This window comes from Podarcis erhardii (assembly GCF_964252035.2).
Source record: "Podarcis erhardii genome assembly, chromosome: 12".
Lineage (NCBI taxonomy): Eukaryota > Metazoa > Chordata > Lepidosauria > Squamata > Lacertidae > Podarcis > Podarcis erhardii.
In genome coordinates, this window is record NC_138513.1 from 43,415,216 (window position 1) to 43,430,337 (window position 15,122).

The 15,122-nt window shown below is 39.8% G+C and overlaps 1 protein-coding gene across 25 annotated transcripts in view; it reads left to right on the plus strand.

Moving 5' to 3' along the window:
- The window catches only part of CLASP2 (cytoplasmic linker associated protein 2), a 125,071-nt gene that overhangs the window by 22,284 nt on the left and 87,665 nt on the right, over positions 1-15,122 (plus strand). For 24 of the 25 annotated variants that reach the window (XM_081834718.1, XM_081834729.1, XM_081834724.1 and 21 more), the window contains exon 7: positions 2,726-2,796. In XM_081834718.1, the coding sequence (XP_081690844.1) occupies positions 2,726-2,796 (71 nt within the window). Of the gene's footprint in view, positions 1-2,725; positions 2,797-6,124; positions 6,535-15,122 lie in introns of those variants that run through there. The other variant, XM_081834736.1, reaches the window with a different exon arrangement.

Consider the following 15,122-nt stretch of genomic DNA (forward strand, 5'->3'; position numbering starts at 1 on the left):
GTACCCACCTGTGGATGCAATTGGGCTGGTGGCAACGCAGAACAGGGTCTTCTTCACAGTGGCCCCACAGTAGTAGAATTCAGTCCCACATGAGATCAAGCAAGCCCTATCTCTCAATACTCCAGATGGACTTTGAAGGTCCACCTTTTCATTACAGCCTTCAGTGGTTCATTATAAATTGTGTTGTACAAATTGTGTTATGGTCTGGTTTTGTATGTTTAAGTTGCCTTGGGCTGGTTTGGTGCTGGATTTTAGCAGTAATGTGAGAGAGATGTGTTAAAACATAATTTATTTGTGCTTTGATGTATATTTTATAATAGTGCTCTGTGAAGAGTGTCTCATGAAAAGCAGGTTCTGAATCAGTTACAGAAAGATAGAGAAATTGGCTAGTCAAATAACAGATGAGTTCCACGCATTCAGACACCACCTAAAGATCCAACAATTAATGAGATCTTCACTCAGAAAACTAACACAGGGACAGAAAACTTCCCTTTCAGTGGTAAGATTTCACAAAGCAAAGACTATGGTTTGGGGTTTATGCCCCATTCTATTTTAAAGGTAAAGGGACCCCTGACCATTACGTCCAGTCGCAGACAACTCTGTGGTTGCAGCACTCATCTCATTTTACTGGCCGGCGTACAGCTTCTGAGTCATGTGGCCAGCATGACTAATCCGTTTCTGGCGAACCAGAGCAGTGCATGGAAACGCCGTTTACCTTCCCGCCGGAGCGGTACCTATTTATCTACTTGCACTTTTTGGTGTGCTTTCAAAATGCTAGGTTGGCAGGAGCAGGGACTGAGCAATGGGAGCTCACCCCGTTGCGGGGATTCGAACTGCCGACCTTCTGATTGGCAAGCCCTAGGCTCTGTGGTTTAGACCACAACACCACTATGATTAACTGTTTAGATAGACTTGACATCATTAAACATTGAGATCTCCTTTGGATCATTGTTTCACAAAGAAACATCATACCACATACTTTCTTTCCAACCATTCCTAAGATACAAGCCCCTTAGGTGAGAACATTGTACTGCTTGATACGATCCTTAATTCACCCCCTGTATTCTCATATTTTTGCGCCCTTCCACATAGATGCATAGGACTCCATTACTTGGGACCAGCAATAGCTCTCTCTTCAGCTATGCAACAAAATTCAGTAACACACCCTTTCATATTTCTGCCTCACATGGTGCCACCTCGAGAAGGTAGACTCCTTCCTCTCCAAGAGGGTATCACAGCTTTCCTTTCCATTTTCAGACTAACACTCTAGAACTGGCACAGGGAACCTTTGAACCTCCAGACGTAGCAAGCCCATTCTTTCTAGAGCTGATGTGAGCTGTAGTTCAGCAACGTTTGAAGGGCCAGAGAGTCCTCATTCCTGCTCTAGAACTTTTGTAGAGTTGATCCACAGAAATGCCAAAAAAAAAAAAAACCCCCTATGTGTGTGACAGCACAAAGAACATTGGTTACAGGTAAACAACTCATCTTTAAATAGACACACAAAGTGCCCTTGAATGGCAGTCTGCAAGATGGAAGATAGGCTTCTCAATTTCCCCAACAGTGCTCTGGTCATTTGAGTTTTAAAAATAAGGACAAAAACCACATTGCCCCCCAACTTTTTTGCTATAAGTACTTCCCCAAGGTTTGAAGCACCTGCTCTTGCGAGACTCCATTTGTCTTTGTGGTCAGAAAACTGACTTCTTGAAAATGTAAATGCTTTCCTTTCTCCTTTTTTGAGGAATTTTCAAGAAGCAGTAATGTTGAACACTTACCAATCACATGTTTGTTACTCTTGCTGGTTTTGTTTTGTTTTGTTTTGTTTTGTTGTTGAAGTTAATCATTGCTTTGAGAGATTCAAACTGAAATGAGGGTTTCAAGGAATGCAAGCACTGTAGCCATAGAAGTCTGGCTATTTCCAGTAGGCTATTTCCTGTGATCAGTAGGCTATTTCCTGTGATCAGTTCACTCAATAATTATATTTCCAAGCGAACTGATTTCAGATATAATATTTTGATGTGGTGCCACTTAACTACTGATACACAGTGAGTATCATTTACATCATATTTTTGAGCATTCCTTTGTACAATTTGAAATTTAAAGATTTATAATAGGACTTGCAGAGGATGTGTAACTCTGAAAGTTGGGTTATGGATCTTAAATAATAAAACAGGGTAATGGATTATGGGCTACGTAAAAAGAATTAGCAAATCTAACATCTGGAGGATTAGAAAGCTCTAGGAACAGCAAGCACCAGGAAACCAGCCAACATTAGTTGCTGAAAATAGGACACAGAGGCTAAAATGGCTTGGATATGTAGAAGAATGAGACAAACTAGCAGGAGAAAAAGAATATTGGACAGAACCAAAGGGAAAATAACTCTAACAGAAACCAAGAAATAGATGGGTGAACTTAAATAGATGTGAGTATGTTTTGCAGTTAATTGTGAAGAGAGATTCCGAAGAGAGAAAGGGGTTAAATATGGTTTCTCTTCCTGCTTTAGTCTTAATAAAATACACACTAGAACATGACTCAAACATAACATTGTGAATTGTGATCACCAGCTTAGCTTGATTATTTGTATTTGTGACATTATTGGGTTTTCTAGAAACTGGGACTTGAGTCCTAGAAAAAATCAGGATTGGTTAAAATTGTAATTTAAAATGTTTGATTTGAAAAAGGAATGATATGTGTGTTTTTATTTATATATATTTATTCATATTCTTAGGTTACAAACAATATTTATGAAATTTGATGAAGTGAAAAACGGTGGCAATATGATTTCAAGCAACTTCAGTGGTGAGTATCCAATAGTGTATGTTGACATGGATATATAAAAAGTTGAATTTAGACTATTTTAAGCTGCTTGACATGTATGAGTTGTCTTTAGCATTTCTGCAACTAAGGTTAGGCTTAGTTAAATATGGCAAAAGTTAGATATGGATTTAGGTTTTCCAAATGTATGGTATTAATGTTTGTTTTATAGCATCTAACTAGTTAGTACTATGCAATTTTGAGAAGGAAATATTGGCACTGTTTAACATGAGCACCTCGGAACTGTTAAAGCAGTATGGGAAGCAAATGTGACCTAGGTCTGGGTTTAGGAAACTGTATTGGAATACAGTTATTTGTCCCTGTTTGCTCTCAGCCTCTAGCTTCTTTTGAGAGTTGTTAGATTTTGTTGTCTTTGTTGGTCTCTCGTTACTTATTTGTTTATAACATATTGATCAGTTTGTCTAGGAATATACAATATGCATTTCTTTATGAGTTTTTCATGGTTTACATAGTGTAGAATCCCAACTGGTGCCCTTGATTTAATGGAAGGGCTTTTGTTTCAACACACATCTTCTCTGACTGAAGAAGAGAGGCAATTTTTGTGATTTCCCTCTTTTCCGCACTCTCTGAAAATTGGCGGCTTCCAGAACAGCATGGAAGGTGCTGTCAGTTGCTGAGTATGGAAGGGCAAATTGGCCACAGTCACCTCTTGGTTAGCAGAGGCATCCGCTAGATCAAAAGGTCACCTGGGAGCGCAATGGGTGCAGTTGGATTCCTGTCTGTGGTGTGCAAATTTGGCATGTTGAACATGCATTTTCATTCTAGCGTTTCACTTGTGGACTGAGAGACTTTTCACTTGCTTTCAGTATTTATATTGCAGTCATTCATGTGCGAGACGTATTCCTACTGCTTATTTCTTATGTTTCCAACCCTTCCAGTACAGATGTACTTCTTTAGCTATTTTTGATTGCATTACCATACACTGTTCACTTAAATCAGGACTGGTGAGCCCATGTCCCTCTGGATGTTGTTGAGCTAAGATTCCCATTATCTCTGGCAATTGGCCATGCTAGCTGGGGATGATAGATTTGGAGATCAACAGCATCTGGAGGGCCATAAATTCCATATCCCCAAATTAAGACTTTGCCTCTAAGAAATTATTCTTACTTCACACCCTGTTGAGAATATCTGCATGAGATTCAGTGATGGCTTCTTTGAACGGGGATTTTTACCTTCCTAGCACACCCCGTTCATAAAACCTCCCCTTTTATCTTCTGTGAGCAAGCTTCTCTGCCGTTATTCCAATTATGTATGTAAACCATTCTTACGAACAAATATGTTAGCAGATAAGGTTAAAGTCTTTATTTTGACTCCCGACTGCCTTCAGTCTGTGGGTATCATTCTAATAATGTTTTTTCTATGGTGGCTAAACCATAGCCTTATGGCGTGGTGAAGCGCAGTTACTGTTGTGGTTTCTTTTCTTTTTCTCTTCATCTTACATAACCACACAGTGGGTACAAAATGGCATTTCAGTTGCAAGTCTACGCAGGTATCTAACCTATAAAAATACCTTGAATATCTAGATCTCTATGTTGCGTGGCATTTGTGCTGCATAACACTTCTGATGTGGCTGTCAGCTACTCCCAGGTCTTAAGACTGCTATCAGCTGTCTCTCTCATGTGGCATTGCAAACAAGAGGTGTGCTAAGCTTCCCCTATTTATTAGCAAATGAGCAACCATTTCCATGGAAACAGATATTGCAGTCAGCAGCAGAGCCCATTGAATTCCTTTTCTGGGAGGCTGAGTTCTGTAAATGCTGTTTCTTCTACAGGATTTAAGAGGATCCCTACATTATATTTTAAATGGCTGAAGTTTTCAGCATTTGTACCTTTTTCACAATAGCAAGAAACACCAGAGCGCTCTGAATGGGTTTTGCAGTCATCCAAATGCAACAGCTTATCTGTTCTCATAATGGCCCATTTTATAAATGGAGGGGGAAGGCACACATGAAACTTTCTTTGCCAGAGACTTGAAACATAATGTTAAAGTGGTGTTTAGGATTGCATCACTTCAAACAAATGACACAAAGTACATGTGCGTTTGAACCACATATATTTCTCACTTGTTTGGGTCTCATACATTTTTCATTGCTCAACATCTTTTCTCCATTTGAGATGGTTACCATGCAAATGTCACGGGGGGGGGGGGCGACGGCGACTCGCAGTTTGTAAATTATGTTTCTTCAATACAGTCATTACACTACAAATAATATACACAAATACAAATTTCCAAATAGTAATCGGGGAACCAAGGTCGTTGTTTGGGATTAATACTTTTACTGGTTCTAGATATTACACTCCTTTTAGCTGTAAATGTGTGGGCCGATGTGTTCAACCTTATTTACACAGTAGGAAACTAATTGCAGTTGAGTGCTTTAAAACATTGCAAGTCAAAAATAGGTTTGGGAGGGTCTTTCATCCAGCATGTTCACTATATTTGCACTTTCCAGTTTTGAATTTTTTATCCAAAAAACAACAACCGACAACAAACCCCCTAAAAACTAAAAGCTGGGTTCAGTCAGGACTCGCCCTCCCAGCTCAGGTGGGAAAGACCTGCGAAACAAGGAGCAGGTCTTCCAGGACTCACAGTACTCTAGAAGTCCATCCAGTTAGCTTTGTGGCTAAGCAGGGATTTAAATATGAGTCTCTGTGGTCCTAGTCCAATACTCTAACCACGATGACACACTATTCACATTCCAGCAGTCTGTCTCTACCGTTCATAGTTAAACGATCTATAGCCCTTTCCAGTTTAAAGGGGGAGAACAGAAACATTTCTGTGTGTGAATATTTGGTTTAAAAATTCATTTCAGTAAAACCGTTTGCTGTTGCAAGGATTGCCTTGCAACAGCAAACGGTTTCACTGAAATGAATTTGCTAATCTATACTTTGCTAATCTATGTGTTACCATATTGCTTTGTCAGTTTTAAAAATTCCTTTTGAGAAGTGCTTGCCTTGACTCTTGTGTGTGGCTCAGACATGAAGTACACTGTCTTTTTGCCTGGGATAATGTGGCTAGCTTGGGTTTTGTCACTGTCTTAAAGAGGAGCAATCTTCATTAAGTGGCACGTCTTTCTTTGAATAGAAAAGCCTTTGAAGGTCTGCCTTTGACGTGATTTGTTTACAGCAACCAGTGATGGCTGAACACAATGAGAGATTGAGAAGGCAGCAAAAAAATAAAGGCCAAAGAAGAATATGACACATCTTCTGTTCATAGCTATGCAAATCAGATAATCATTTGGTCATGTGCTCATTGCTGATTACACATGAATCCTTAGGGAATGGAAGCAGAAAATGATTACTGGACGCATGCCTTGTGTTTTGATGACTGCATTAAAAGTCCCTGTCGAATAACCTTCATTGCATGTGAGCAATACCTTTAAAGAAAAAGGCAGACGGCTAGGGAAGGATTTTTTTTCTTCCTGTACCGGCAAGTGTGTTATTAGGTTGAAGCAGGAGAGAGGCTGGTTATAATGGATAGAAGGAGCTTCCTGCAAGAAGCAGGACCTTTATTTTGAAGTGGTGTAGCAGCTGTTGCTGGTTGCAGTAGAGAACTGCAGATCTGACTGGGTCACACAGTGCTCTGTCGTCTTCACGCTGCACTGGATTGAGAGTGGCGCAGGCACTTATAGTCACTCAGATTGAAGTTGTATCCTTGGAAAAAGCTCCTGGTAGCATTGTAACTGTGTAATGGCTGTTGGGGATGGTGAGTACAGCCTTGTTTTTGTTGTCAATTAGACTTAGCTTGTGTGCGTTTGAATGTTGAAACAACCTTGCTATGTTAAGTCCATATTTGTGTTACACCAAGATTCATTTACTGTATAGCTTTTAGAGCTCTGAAATTTAAATTTGCTTTAAGCAACAATAAGAGTAGACATAGAATTGTCTGCTAGCCCTATATCCAATGGTTTTATGTGTCTATGAGGAGGACATGCCCTCTCTGTATCAGCGAGAAAGTGTATATACTTTGCTGTACAAAGTCATTATTTGAAGAAAATGCAGGGTTATGTTTTTTAAACCTTTGTCTGTATTAAAGATACTTAAGTCTTAGCATCTGTCAGATTGATGTTATACATGAGCTTGCCATTGCAACCATCCTTGAACAATCTGCCTAGAGGATTGAAGAGCCATAATGCTAATTTTTTGTTTTGTTTTGTTTTAGAATTGTGTATTTGTAATTTTTTACTTTTTAAAGGTGTCATTGTAACTAATACTAGGGTTCTTCTGCATTTTCTCTTTTGGAGATACTTTATGATTTGCACAAATGCTCCTAAAATATCACCTTACAGGGTTATTTGACCTTTATAGAACTTGATAATATATGGGGCAGCAAATTAATGTCTAGGGCATTGACTTTGTCTTGGAGTTTATATTTAGTAATAGCAGCTCAGATAATTTATTCAAGGTATAGCTTTCAGCAGGAGTTAGGAAACTGAAAGAAAGCTAAAAAGAAAGATGTAATTACTTGTAGATAATAGCCATACATATTTAGGTGTAAAATAAGGCATTCTTCTACAGTGGATTCCTATGATGTCTGTGTTCTAATCCATTGGAAATTAGACAATAGCTTAGACTGAGTATTTTGTAGTCCTTAAGGTGTTTGCATAATCCTGTACCATTGATATGTGTAGTTAGACAAACTTTGGAAATGGTTAGCTTTAAAAGTTTTAAGTGCCACTTCTTCATAAATTCAAATATGTCTGTATAATTGAAATTGCCAAAAAATGAGATTTTTCAACATGCCTAAAATTCTGTTAGATTCCCCCCCCCCAACATGTCTACTCATCTTTTTTTATCACTAGCAGAAGTACTAAAAAATAGCATTGTTCTGAAAGTCAACTGACACTGGTATGGAGAAGCTTTGCATAAAATGTCAGATCCAATTAGGATTGTGTAGGATGATCTAGCAGCTTTTTCTTGCTTAAATCCACCATTCACCACATCTAGGGGGATATTCACTCTTGATAACAAAGTTGAACAATGTCATGAGAAAGAAAACATGATCAAAAATAATACTGTATGTTGTAGATAATCTAGTCTGTAGATAATATTTAGTTACCTGGATATATTGACTTGGTTGCAAAGAGACAAAAGCAAAGTTTCACTCAGGCAACAGGACTTTTCTGTCTCCTCAGTGCAATCAGGTATGACCCCAAGCTATTTCTGCTTGTTGAGGGACCCTCTGGAAAGGCATGAGATGTGCAAAGGGCTGCAGCTAGTGGGAGAAATTTGGAGACCTCCATGCACAAGCCAAAGTGTTCCGCTTGCAGGCTATTTGGATCCCTTTCAAAATGTGACTTTCAGAATTTCTACTTTTGCTAGCAGAATGAATGAAGACTTGCGTCTGACTGAACCTTACCTTAAGCATACTAAGAATTCAGATATATGGGAAATTGTTTCTGTTCTTAACAGTTTTTCTGTTTAAAAGCACTGAATTTGAACCTTAATTTTCCATTATGACAGGTGGAAGCATAGGTGATTCTATAGATGGAACTCTGAAGCTTTTCTTTGAAATTTGTTCCCTCAAATTATTTTGGAAGGTTCCAGAGCAATGCATTTCTTTTTCTGCTTGAAAATGTACGAGTGTTTGTTAGAAATATTCAGATACCTTCAAATCATATTACATTGGTGCTGTGTGAAGCTGGCAGACAACAGTTCTGGGCAGTAGACGTTTTGTGTGTAAGGTGCTCCTTGAAGAGGATAAAGTTATATCCCTTGTTAACCAGATTAAGGCTCTCAGTCTGTATCTAACATAATTGCTGCGTACTACTATCATGTAGGCCCAAGATCATACTATTTTAATTCAATGATTTTTCAGTGTGTTGCTATTTTGTTAAAAGTAAGTACATTAATAAGATTCTTCCTTGGCTTTTGCCAGTATAATGTCAAACTTGAAAGACTATTTTAAAAAGTATATTCAATCCAGATTTGTTGAGAAGGCTTAGACAAGTTAATTCCTGATGAGGAAAATTTTAAATGAAGTTATTCATTAGAAAACAGGCACATGTAGTATTTAATGGTAATAAATGCAAGTGCATTTAACGGGGGGGGGGGGATCCATTTTGTACAAACAACAAATTGAATGAATGAATGAATAAACTTTATTGCAGTCACAGACCAACATAAGAGAAACATATGAATAAAATAGCAGTTAGGATTTAAACAGGTAATTGTTAAAGAAAATAAGGACAAAGAAACAATCAAAGGATAAAACATGTGAATAGAGTACAAGATTAAACACAGATAATGAATAAGAACAGATAATTAAAACAGATAAGGACTAAAAGACACGCAGTTAAAACAACTATAAGGGGTGGAGCTTGGGGGAATAACAGTCTTGCAATATGGGCCTTCAGTTTAGGACTGGTTTGCAGCACAAACCATCCTTCCGCGAATATCCATCATGGAAGCGCAAAATCTAGCAACTGAGTATGTAACATCTGGGTTTTCATCCTGGAGTAGTAGGGAGATGTTGAGTTGTTCTGTGCGTCCTGAGAATTTGTGCAGGATAGGCAGGATAAATCTGGCTCGTACGTCTACATAGTACTGGCAATGGGAAAAGGCATGTTCCGTTGTTTCCTGCTGCCCAGAACCACATGGGCATTTCCTCTCCTCGTATGGCATCTTCCTATAACGGCCTTTCTGAATGGCTATGGGGAAGGTCTGACAATGGGCCAGAGTGAAAGCCCTTCGCTGTTTTAAGATTTCAAGGTTGGTTTTATATGGCATTTGGGAGTTGAGGTATCTACTGGTTTCACTGATTAGAAATTTTCGGGACCTAGCTAGGTCTGCTTGACATTCTGTGTCTTCCACACGCTGTTTAATATTTTTTTTAGCTTGTTCATACCCCATGTCAAGTAAAATCTGTGGGTTGAAGCCTAGAGTAGTTACTATACTTTTCACTGCTCGTTTCCATGTCGATTGGAAATTGTCCTTAATAGTCAGGGGAGCAAGGCCGCTCGGGAAGAAAGATAGTCTCAACCAGTAATTTATAGTGTAATTTAAAGTTCAACTCAAATTTGTTGAACTGTATTGCAGACAAAAGAGTTCCATTTAAAACTGAATTTATAGACTTTTAGGCATTTAATCATAAAATATATGAAGCTGTCCTCACCGTTGTTGTCAATTGAAATATTCTAAAATTAGTTTCTTTCCATGTTTTTGGTTGGATTAGTTTCCCTAATTTGCATAATATCTACATTTTAATAGTCTTCTGGACTGAGACAACTGAAAACACTTTAAAAATGGTAAAACAGGTGTGATTAAGAAAGCTATACACAAAAGGGGCAGGGGCTTGAGAGTCCATGTTTGTTGATCATCATTTTGAGCAGAGGTTGCCTGCAGTAGGCATATTCTGAATTTTGAGAAAGTGCTGTGGGCGCCAGGCACAGGGTGACCGTCGTGAGGGGTGTGACATAACTTAGACTTAAAGAGTACAGTTGTTGCTGTTCCCAGATGCTGCTCCCCCCTGTGAGCCACACAAACTTGGGTCTCTCTCCAGGTGCATCTCTCTCAATCACACATGTGCAGTGCACAGTTGAGCGCACACACACACACATTCAGAAAAGCCTCTCCACGGGTGGAGGAAGATCTTGCCATTGCACTCTAAAATAAGAGGGACCGGCGCAGTGTGACGCCGGAAATCGTGTCTGCACATGTCCGTGGCTCTGGGAATCGCTTCTGCGCATGCCCAGATGCTATTTCCAGCGCCGCAGACATGCGCAGACATAATTTCCAGTGCCGCTCAGCGAGTCACAGTGCGCGGGGGACTCGTCAAGTGGGTGGATTGGTTCGAGGGCGACTTGTGGGCTGGTAAAACTGTCTTCGCATCTGGCCCAAGGCAAGGGCTGCACGTTGCCAACCCCTGATCTAGTCCAACCCCCTGCAGTGCAGGAATCTTTCACCCAATGTGGCGATTGAACTCACAACCCTGAGATTAAGAGTCTCATGCTCTACTGACTGAGCGATCTGACTGCAAGATTGATGATTGCCAGAAAGTATTGTGGTGGTGTTGTTGTTGTTGTTGTTGTTGTTGTTGGTAAGCTTTTTGTGTGTGTATGGAAGGGACGCGGATGGCACTGTGGGGTGAACCACAGAGCCTAGGGCTTGCTGATCAGAAGGTCAGAGGTTCAAATCCCTGTGACGGGGTGAGCTCCCGTTGCTCGGTCCCTACTCCTGCCAACCTAGCAGTTTGAAAGCACGAAGTGCAAGTAGATAAATAGGTACCACTCCAGCAGGAAGGTAAACGGCGTTTCCGTGTGCTGCTCTGGTTCGCCAGAAGTGGCTTAGTCATGCTGGCCACATGACCCGGAAGCTGTACGTCAGCTCCCTCAGCCAATAAAGCGAGATGAGCTCCGCAACCCCAGAGTCATCCGTGACTGGACCTAATGGTCAGGGGTCCCTTTACCTTTAAGCTTCCTTTACAACTTTTCTGGCTGATGATTTCAATAAATGATTGTTGGGAAGTTGACAACCAGCATCAAGTCAAACCAATAATCTAATATAGCAGTAGCTTTGTAACTAAGCCCATAACTAATTAGCTGGTAAATTATCTTTTAAAAAAATATTGCCTGCTGGAGCCTTGCAGTGGAGGCACAGAGTGCCCTGACCCTTCTGTAGCAGTGTGCTGCATTTCTATGCTTGCTATGGAGGAGAGGGCTTACATTATCTAGTTAGCCCACTTGGCTTCTAAGCTGAGTATGGAGGAGGGATAGAGCACCCACACACATACAGTACATATGCAGATGTATAGTTCCTCAACACTTGTGGCTAACAGACTCGTGCTTTAATACAAGGCTGAAATGCAATAAAACATAGTTTTAGAGGCAATGGCTGATGAATCAATAAGGTCGCTGCAAGGTGGTGATTTGTCACTCAAGATTTCCAGATGTCATTTTACGAAGCTGGGTAGTTTGTGAAAAAGCATGCCCGTTGTTTTTTTTTTTTTTTTTCCTTAGATGCGTTCCTTAAAATGGGGGTGGCTAAACTTGGTGGATGTGATCCATGGCAAACTCTTTGGGGCAGCATGTTGGGTGGGCCAAAAGAAGCTATGCGCCTCACACACTCTCACACTCCTGCAGAAGCAGATACTCAGCAGGCAGTGAGGAGAAGTAGTTAATTCTCCCTTCTCTACTTATCAAGTGATTAATTTGAAGGGGGGAGGGGGAGGAGAAGGAAATTTGCATTTCCATCAGGGCTCTTTGTGTCTTTGTTCCGAGTGAGGGCAGGGTAGAGAATTTTACTTGGGAGGAGGCCAGATTACCCCACCTTTTAAAAAAAAGCCAACAAAACTAGAGACCTAGGGTTTGATGCAAACTTCATCTTCTGACTTCCACTGACATAAATGTTCCTTGAATATGCAGCAGGTTTTTGATCCAGTGCAGGGATCTTGCCTGTGGATTGTGCCTTCCTCCTTCAGGCCCCACACCCATGCTGCTTAGGAGGGTCCCCCAACCCTCAAGCACTGCACAAAGTACCCCTGGGGCTTGTAGTGGGGGGGGGGGATCCTCAAAATTTGTCTTCCCCAACACCAATGAGGATTCCACTTAGGATACTCCTATTTGCTAGAGTCAGGTCTATTTCCACCCCTTAGTTCCCTGTTCTTGTGGTTCCCCCTTGTAATTGGTAATCCTTTAGTTGGGTATAATGTCCATTGTAAATGCCTATTTCCCCCCAGGGTTGGAGGGTCTGTTATAAACTCTTAAATTTTAACCAGAATTAATGTTCCTTGAGACTTCATTTGTCTGCATAGTTTTCTGGTAGTAAAGGCTCCACATGGTCACTTAACATCCTACTTTATGTGGAGATCCATTTATGTGAAATAGTCACAACTTATTTCCAAAATATATTTAAACCCAAAAGTGAGAGACGGTACCATTCACTGTTATGCAAAAGGAGTTTGACTTAACATATGCCAGGTGAGAGGCTGGTTTTGATATACAAGGTTAGAGGATGATGCCAGATTGGCCCCATGCTTTGAAAAGCAGAATTTAATAAGAAGAAAAGTAAAATTCCATACTAAGTAGCTTTGGTTATATTGAACCCTTTAAAATCAAGCCCCATTTTTTAAAGAGCCAGTTGAAAAATACATCGCAAGAAAAAAGCTGAAGTAACACAAAATAATTGGTTGATACAGGCTGGCATATCAAGACTTTTTGCAGGCTAGTTAGTCATCCTTTAGCCCCATTGAAATCAATGAGACTTGTTAATCATGACTGCCTTGTGTGACTTACTTTGTTGGGAGTCCAAAATGCATCAGTTAAGTATAATATTACATGACATAAGTAAACTTAAGAGTGTCTATTAACTAGATTAAAAAAATAAAAAATTGTCTACTTGTGGTAGACTGTATATTTTTAAAAAGTTTCTCTATGTTCAGAAATACCAATTCCTGCTTACTGAAATCCACTTTTTGAAATGCCCATAAAGACGGCCAGTTAAGTTGCCAGCTATTGTGGTGGGGTTTTTTTTGTGATGTGCATCCTTGTCCATTTTTTAAATTGGACTGAGACCAACCCTTTACTGAGACCTTTAATACTCAGTGGTTAAAGTCACTTTATTAAAGTCAGTGGTTTATTAATACTCAGTGGTTATGTTATAAAAAATGCTGATAAAGGCAAAGGTGGAATTCAACATCACACTGATTTGATCATTCTGCCCCAGTGGAAGCATTTCTGCTTGGTGGGCAAAACAATATTTCCTCTCTACCCCACCATGCACTGTTCTGGAGCATGGAAAGGAGGAAGGGGAAAGCTCTGTTGTGCTAGCAGGAGTTCTTATGCACTTCACTAGTGCACTAGGCTAGTTGAATCTAACCCCTAGTTTTTGCGTTTATAATTTATTTTAATTATTTATTTATTAAATTTGTGTACCTCCCTACACCAGTAGATCTCAGGGTAGTTTACAACATAAAAGTACAATATATTATGGGGTTGCTTTGGGTCATTTGCCAAGTCTTATTTGCTAAGTGTTGTCCATACAATTCTTACTGACTGCGACAGAGAGAATGAAATGCCTTCAGTTGGTTATAAGACCTATTATGTTAAAAGTAAAAACAATTATTCACAAATATTTCTGAAAACTAAATTGTGGATTAAGATTGAGAAAATTCTTGCTTGATGGATCAGCCTGCTTGAAGGGCCAGTAGCCAGAGGTAGGAAGACACAATCAAGTTCCTTGAACTGAAACCAACATTTTGATGTGTCACTTAAGAGCAGTTCATGCCTATCAGTACAGTGGTACCTCAGGTTACAGACACTTCAGGTTACAGACACTGCTAACCCAGAAATAGTACCTCGCTTAAGAACTTTGCTTCAGGATGAGAACAGAAATCTCGCGGCGGCAGCACGGTGGCAGCGGGAGGCCCCTTTAGCTAAAGTGGTACCTCAGGTTAAGAACAGTTTCAGGTTAAGAACGGACCTCCAGAATGAAGTAAGTTCTTAACCTGAGGTACCAATGTATTGGTGCAGGAGACCTCAGCCATGAACATGCCTTATAATATTCATATTGTTGATAAATATTTGTTTCTAAAGTGTCCACTTTTTTGGTGCAGTGAAGGCCCTTATGCATGCTCAGGGAGCTGCTGATTCTAGCAAATTCATAACTTTTTTGAATTCCCTTTGTTGTTATTTCACTTGAGCTTCACCTATTGGAAGAACTACAGTTAGGAATTTGCTAGAACCAGTAGCTTCCTGAGCATGCATAATCTCCTTGGAAATCTACATTTCAAGGAAGGATTTAGCAAAATGATGTCAGCCAAGTGCATAAATCTCCAAGACGGAACTGCTGAAGCAATAAACTATACAATGCTTCTGATATCTTTATTAAGAAACCTGTAAAGAAGTGGCATGACACTGACCAACTGGCACCATCTTCCAAGTTCCAAAATGGTTTTACATATATGAAATGCAAACTTGTTTTCTAAGCTGCTAACAAAATAAAGGCAGTCAATTTAAATGTTTTGCAGATTTTCTGTTGCACCAATGTTGACCTCTGTGAACTACTACTACTACTACTACTAATAATAATAATAATAATTTATTATTTATACCCCGCCCATCTGGCTGAGCTTCCCCAGCCACTCTGGGCGGCTTCCAATTGAGTGTTAAAAACAATACAGCATTAAATATTAAAAACTTCTCTATAGGCAAGAGTTTGCCCCAAAAGTATTTGCTTTGGGAATTTTCCATGTGAGATTGCTACCAAACCAAATTAGAGATGCCTAAATAAATGTGTGGTTCAGAGACTGTTCAGGTATTTGCTTCCCTCTGTGCTTGTTGAAATTGGGAGGTCAAA